The sequence below is a fragment of the Carlito syrichta genome, unplaced genomic scaffold (assembly GCF_000164805.1).
Source record: "Carlito syrichta isolate Samal-C Ts95f unplaced genomic scaffold, Tarsius_syrichta-2.0.1 Scaffold315224, whole genome shotgun sequence".
Taxonomy (NCBI): domain Eukaryota; kingdom Metazoa; phylum Chordata; class Mammalia; order Primates; family Tarsiidae; genus Carlito; species Carlito syrichta.
In genome coordinates, this window is record NW_007259320.1 from 746,752 (window position 1) to 754,248 (window position 7,497).

Here is a 7,497-nt window from a genome sequence, read left to right on the forward strand (position 1 = left end):
CTCCAGTCTGGGCGACAGAGTGAGACTCCAACTCAAAAAAAAAAAAAAGAAAAGAAAAAGAACAAAACAAAGAAGATTATGAGTGTTTTTATTCCTTTTTTAAAAAATATTCTTTCTTCTTTCTTTTGAGTTGAAGTCTCACTCCATCGCCCAGGCTGGAGTGTCCTCATGGCCGCACACTCACGTCCGCCCCAGTGTCAACCTGCTGGGCTCCAGCAATCCTTTTGCTTCAGCTTTTCAAGTAGCCGGAACTATAGGTGTGTGCTACAATGCCTGGCTAATTTTTTTAATTCTTATTTTGTTTTTTACTTATTGTAGAGATACACCCCCAGGCTAATTATTCTCTTTTTTCTTTTTTTTACTTTTTGTAGGTTTCACCAAGTTGCCCAGGCTGGTCTTGAACCAGAGGGCTCAGGCAATCCTCTCACCTTGGCCTCCCAAAGTGCTGGGATGACAGGCTGAGCCACCCAGCCTGGCTTCTTCTTTTTTTAGAGAGAGGCTCTCACTGTGTCACTCAGGCTGGAGTCCATTGGTGTGATCGTGGCTCCCTGTAACCTCAAGCTGCTAAGCTCAAGCAATCCTCCTGCCTCAGCCTCCCTTGTGACTGGGACTACAGACACACACTCCCATGCTTGGCAAAATTTTTTTGGGGGGAGGGAGCGTCTAATTTTTTATTCTCTTTGAGCATGCATCTCACTCTGTGGCCCAGGCTGGTCTAGATCACCTGGCCTCAAACGATCCTCCCAGCTTGGTCTCCCAAAGCACAGGGATTACAGGCATGAGAGTCCACAGTGGGACTCAACTTTCCATAATGTTGTTATTCTTCAGTTGTAATGAAAATTAATACTTTACCATGTTAAGAATTATTTTAGGTCAGATATGGTGGCTCACACTTGTAATCCCAGCACTTTGGGAGGCCGAGACACAGGATCACTTGAGCCCGGGATTTTGAGACCAGCCTAGGCAACATGGTGAGACTGACTTTAAAAAAAAAATTCTTTGTCCAGGCACGGTGGCTCAAATCTGTATTCCCAGCACTCTGGGAGGTCAAGGCAAGAGGATTGCCCGAGCCTGGGAGTTCCAGACCAATCTGGCAACTTGGCGAGACCTCGTCTCTACAATAAATCAAATAAATTAGCCATGTGTGGTAGCATGCACCTGTAGTTCCAGCTACTTGGAAGGCTGAGACAGAAGAATCGCCTGAGCCCAGCAGGCCGAGTCTGTGGTGGCCGTGAGCGTGCCACTGCACTCCAGCCTGGGCAACATAAAAAAATTACAACTCAAAAATAAATAAATAAATAGATAACATTCTTTGAAAAGGATTACTCCAGGGGCCAGGTGCAATAACTCAAGCCTGTATTCCCAGCACTTTCTGACTAAAAAAAATAAAAAATAAAAATAAAAAGGATCACTCCAGCTAATTGCTCCTTCCTTTTGCCTGGGATCCTAATTCCATTCCTTCTAGATTATCTAGGACTTGTTTCCACCCATTTTCTCCTTTGTGTTATCTCAAACTTCCCTATGGAGTCACTAAATAAATAATAAGTTTTTTTTTTTTTTTTTTTTTTTTTTAGTCAGAGTCTCACTCTTTTGCACAGGCTGAAGTGCTCATGTCCACCGCAGCCTTGACCTGCTGGACTCAGGTGATCCTTCCACCTCAGCCTTCTAAGTAGCTGAAACTACAAGTGTGTGCTACCACGCCTGGCTTTTTTTTGGTTTATTGTGGAGATGAGGTCTCGCCAAGTTGGCCAAGCTGGTCTCGAACCTGTAAACTCAGGCAATCCTCAACTCGGCCTCCCAAAGTGCTGGGATTATAGGCTGAGCCACCAAGCTCGGCCTGCTAATTTCCCAGTTAATTAACCTGTTTATGTTTAAATCCTGTTTGCCTTGTCAGAGGTGTCTTAACTCTGGTCACTCTCTCCTTGACACTCTCTCTCTCAACCCATAACGTGTGGAAGGGGGGCTGGAAGAGGTGGAAGCCAACACGGGTCTTACGATCACTTGTGTTGGAAACCAGAAGCTCATGTCTGCACGTGTGTGAGATCAGAGCACAGCAGAAGCCATAAAATGCAGAACAATACAGAAAAGAGAAGCAGGTGTGGTCAAGTAGTGGCTGGGGAAATCCAATGGGGGAACCAGAAAGTGGGATAAAGAAATAAGAAGACAGCTGGGCATAGTGGCTCACGCCTATTATCTCAGCAATTTGGGAGGCAGAGGCAAGAGGATTGCCTGAGCAGGGGTTTGAGACCAGCCAGGGCAACTTGGCAAGACCACGTCACTACAATAAATCAAAAAATTAGCCAGCTATGGTGGCTCACGCCTGTAGTTCTAGCTACTCGGAAGGCTGAGGTAGAAGGATCACTTGAGCCTAGCAGGTCGAGGTTGCAGTGGCCATGAGTGCGTCGCTGCACTCCAACCTGGGCGACAAAACGAGACTCCGACTCAAAAAAGAAAAGAGAAAGAAATAAGACTGAGTCCCCAGTGACACAAAAGTCTGCAAACCCAGACAAGGTTCTGCAGAACCCCATGGCCTATTCAACTGAGTTTTGCCCTTAGTCCTCAGTGTATGTTTGAAGGAGGCGGTATGTTCCTAAGTATCCTCACTCAGACTTCCCTCGTCTTCTCTGACCGTTCTTTTTCTTTTTCTTTTTCTTTTTTTTCAGTTGGAGTCTCACACTGTCGCCCAGACTAGAGTGCAGTGGCCGCTCCCGCCCACCACAGCCTCAACCTGCTGGGCTCCTGCGATCCTTCCGCCTCAGCCTTCCAAGGAGCCAGAATTATAGGCATGAGCTACCATGCCCAGCTGATTTTTTGATTTATTGTAGAGATGAGGTCTTGCTGCCTAGGCGGGTCTCGAACCCGCGGGCTCAGGCAATCCACTCACCTCAGCCTCCCAAAGGCGCGGGATTACAGGCTGAGCCACCAAGCCCGGCTTCTTTTTCTTTTTTTTGAGTTGGAGTCTCACTCTGTCCCCCCAGGCTGGAGTGCAGTGGCACGCTCACGGCCACCCCAGCATCAACCTGCTGGGCTCCCACGATCCTTCCACCTCAGCCTTCCAGGTAGCTGAAACTACAGGTGCACGCTATCATGCCTGGCTAATTTTTTAATTTATTGTAGAGATGAGGTCTTGCCAAGTTGTCTGGGCTGGTCTCGAACCCGTGGGCTCAGACAGTCCACTTGCCTCGGCCTCCCAAAGTACTGGGATGACAGGCTGAGTCACCGAGCACACATTTACTGGATGACCACCCCATGCCACGAGGGTACAAGCTAGACGCAGCCCTTGACCCCCAGCCCACACCCTGCTGAATCTCTTTCGCTGACCACCTGTCATACTACCCATGTTTCCCAAGTATCTTGCCTGGACTTTCTTCTCCCGTGCCCGCCCTTGGCTTCAATGGTCTCACATCACTGATTGTCTCCTTGGCTTCTTCACCTGAGACCTCAACTCAAGACAGCCAACAGTGGCTATCCATCTGCCACCAAACTCAAAGAAATCAATTGCCAACGTGGAAACTCCCACGCCATCCATCAGCTTCCCTCACTCATCACAGATCCTCAGCTGGGTGGCAGTAGTTTTTTTTTAACATCTCAACTCCAGCAACCTCTCAAGGTCCACTCTATTAATTTCAGTCCATCGTAACTTTGGAATGGCCTTCCATCCTTCCACTTGTCATTCAATATCTTCCCCTTCCAGTCTATCATTAATCCTGATACCAGAGTTTTTGTTTTTTGAGTCAGAGTCTCACTCTGTCGCCCAGGCTGGAGTGCAGTGGCACCTCATGGCCATTGCAGCCTCCACCTGCTGGGCTCCGGCCATCCTTCCGCCTCAGTCTTCCAAGTAACTGGGACCACAGTCATGCGCCACCATGGCCAGCTAATTTTTTTATTTATTGTAGAGACGAGGTCTCGCCAAGTTGCTCAGGCTAGTCTTGAACCCCTGGGCTCAGGCAGTTCTCTCGCCTCGACCTCCCAAAGTGCTGGATGACAGGTGTGAGCCACCATGCCCAGCTTGAACAGAATTCTTTATCTTTCAAACACAAGAAGCTTTGACCATAGTCTCTGCCTTTCTTTGTCCAAAATGCTCTGCCCTCATCATTCTATCTGACAAATACTGACCCTTTTCAATGTTAAGGCAAACATTACTTCCTCTGTTAAGTCTTTCTGATCTCCTGCAAACAGAGTTGTACAATCACTCCACTCAACTCTGTATTTAGTGCATACTTCCACGAAGGAAGACTCCTATTTTTCTTTTTTGAGTTGGAGTCTCACTCTGTCACCCAGACTGGAGTGCAGTGGCCGCTCCCAGCCACCGCAGCCTCGACTTGCTGGGCTCCAGTGATCCTTCCGCCTCAGCCTTCCAAGTAGCCAGAATTACAGGCACGTGCTACCACGCCCGGCTGATTTTTTTGATTGATCGTAGAGATGAGGTCTCACTGCCCAGGCGGGTCTCGAACCCGCGGGCTCAGGCAATCCACTCACCTCAGCCTCCCAAGGCGCCGGATTACAGGCTGAGTCACCAAGCCTGGCTTTTTTTTTTGAGTTGGAATCGCACTCTGTTGCCCACTGGAGTGCAGTGGCACACTCACAGCCACCAAAGCTTCAACCTGCTGGGCTCAGATGCTCCTTCCACCTCAGCCTTCTAAATAGCTGGAGCTACAGGCATGCACCACCACGGCCGGCTAATTTTTTAATTTATTGTAGAGATGAGGTCTCTCCAAGTTGCTCAGATTGGTCTTGAATCCATGGGCTCAGGCAATTCTTTCATCTCAGCCTCCCAAAGTGCTGGGATGACAGGTTTGAGCTACCATGCCTGGCCGTAGTTATTCTTGCATGTTTAAATTTCAGTCACCTTCAAAGTACTCTCCAGTTGATGCAATACACCTACGGAGATGCCTTTTACATTACTCAAAACACTTCCCGAACTCGTCTATTTGGATGCCTTTTCGAGCTTCTGTCATTTTTTGGTTTTATCTCTTCCACATCAGCAAAACATTTCCCTTGAAGGACTTTTTCATCCCAGGAGACAAAAAAACAAAAGTCACTCAGCACAAATTTGGATGAATAAGGATGGTGGGGCATGGGGATCATGTCATTTTGGGTCAAAAACTGCTGAACAGCTGGGCTCGATGGCCCAGTCTGTCATCCCGTACCTTTGGGAGGCTGACGTGAGTGGATTGCCTGAGCCCGTGGGTTCGAGACCCGCCTGGGCAGCGAGACCTCGTCTCTACAATAAATCAAAAAATCAGCCGGGTGTGGTAGCGCGCGCCTGTAATTCCGGCTACTCGGAAGGCTGAGGCGGAAGGATCGCCAGAGCCCAGCAAGTCGAGGCCGCGGTGGCTGGGAGTGGCCACTGCACTCTAGTCTGGGCAACAGAGTGAGACTCCAACTCAAGAAAAAAAAAAAAAAATTCACTGAAGCTGAATGCAACCTTTCACGACACTACCTGGTCCATTGATGCCGATGGGTTCCCAGAACTTTTCTCACACCTAACAGAAGAAGTCTGTACTGTAAGGGGCCCGCTCTCCAAAAGACAATTCTGGGGTTTTTGGGGTCCCCCCCAGCACAATAGCAACTACAAGTCTGTGCTGAAAGGACAACTCACAGAAGAAATAATAAGTGGAAAAAGCGCTTTTCTTATCTATTCATAGCATAAATACTAGGCTACAACACGCATCTCCATGCATCTCAATAGGTGAGAAGGCTAAGAAAATGAAAATTTGGGCAGGGTTCAGTGGCTCATGCCTGTCATCCCAGCACTTTGGGAGGTGGACGGAGGTGAGAGGACTGCCTGGGTTTGAGACCAGCCTGGACAATATAGTGAGACCTTGTCTCTACAATAATAACTAGACGGGCATGGTGGTGTGTGCCTGTAGTTCCAGCTACTCGGAAGGCTGAGGCACAAGGGTCGCCTGAGCCCAGGAGGTAGAGGCTGCGGTGGCCATGAGCGTGCCACTGCAATCCAGCCTGGGCAGCAGAGTGAGATTCCAACTCAAAACAACAAAAAAAAGAAGCCAGGCTCTGTGGCTCAGCCTGTAATCCTGCGCCTTTGGGAGGCTGAGGTGAGTGGATTGTCAGAGCCCGCGGGTTCGAGACCTGCCTAGGCCGCGAGACCTCATCTCTACAATAAAATCAAAAAAGTAGCTGGGCATGGTAGCGCGAGCCTATAATTCCGGCTACTCTGAAGGCTGAGGCGGAAGGATCGCCAGAGCCCAGCGGGTCGAGGCCGCGGTGGCCGGGAGCGGCCACTGCACTCCAGTCTGGGCGACCGAGTGAGACTCCAACTCAAAAAAAAAAAAAGAAAAGAAAAGAAAAGCAAGATTGAGGGATGAAACGAAGGCTACGTGAGGAAAGGGAAGGGAGTCAGAAGAAACCACCGTCATGCACAGGAAACAGAGGTCACGTACAAGACGGCAGACAGAGAGTCAGAAAGCAAAGGAGCATCTGGAAGAGTCCAGAGGGACGCAAAACACCGGAATCGCAATGAAACCTTTGTGACTTGTCTCTGCAGACGCAAACACGTTTCATCACTTCATCAACTCAATCAAGACATGGCTGTCCGCTGTTTAGCTACTGGCACTGGGGGGGGAAAAAAACTTACGCTTGGCCAGCCAGGCGTCCGATCAAAAAACTTCCCAGAGTATACGGGCCGGATGTCATCTGGAGGTTCCACTCCCGGCTCAAGGCGTTCAGACTCCTTTTCCTCTCCAGGTGGTTGGGCAAAGGGGCCCTGGGGAGGTTCTAAGACCAAGCCCATCTGGGGCTCTGCGTTCCTCCTTTCCTCTGCCTCCTCCGCCTGGGGTCGTCCAAGGTCTACCTTCGGGGGAATCACCTGGGCTCTGGGTCTCATCACACCCCAGGCAGGCCCTTTTGCCGGGTCCCCTCTTGAGGCCATCTCCCAAACAGGTGGCTTTTCCCCTAACGCCTCTGTCCCCTCAGGGCCACCTGCCACGGGACCTCCCCCGCTCCCTGTGGCCTGCGGACCCTCACACACCACGCCCGAGGGGGGCTGCCTCACGAGGAGACACTCATTTCCCAACGCCTCTCTTCCTGGCCACACCCCCAGAGAGGATTCTGCTCCCTCTGAGGCTGAGGTCTCCCTGGCCCCTGAGTGGCTCCTCTCCGTAGGGGCCCTGGACGAATTCTGTCCTCCGAAGCCCCCTTCCAGCCCCTTGTTGAACGGCCGCTTTGTTTCTGGCGATGCCAGCCTGTTCGCAAACTGATGCCTGGCTCCTGGGCTTCCCCCCGCCCGGGAATCTCGGTTTTCTAATCCCACTGCGGGCCCCAGCTCCGGGGGGGATTTTGTGCCCGCGAAGCCTGCCCTGTCTCCTACGTCGCTCTTTCCTTCGAGGGGGCGTCCGGCCTCTTGGCACAGGGAAGCCGTCCCCCCAGGCGCCCCCGTTCCTGCAAGGGCCTTCGTCTCCGAGGGGAGAGCTGTCGCCGGCTCCAAGGAGGCCTCCGACCCCTTGGGGGGCGCCAGCACCTTGGGGGGCCCCCCTC

General features: G+C 50.9%; 1 protein-coding gene across 1 annotated transcript in view; it reads right to left on the bottom strand.

Annotated features, from left to right (window-relative positions):
* The window catches only part of EFHB (EF-hand domain family member B), a 59,099-nt gene that overhangs the window by 49,830 nt on the left and 1,772 nt on the right, over positions 1–7,497 (bottom strand). Inside the window, exon 2 of the mRNA XM_021706147.1 lies at positions 6,599–7,480. Within this exon, the coding sequence (XP_021561822.1) occupies positions 6,599–7,480 (882 nt within the window). The remainder of the gene's footprint in view (positions 1–6,598; positions 7,481–7,497) is intronic.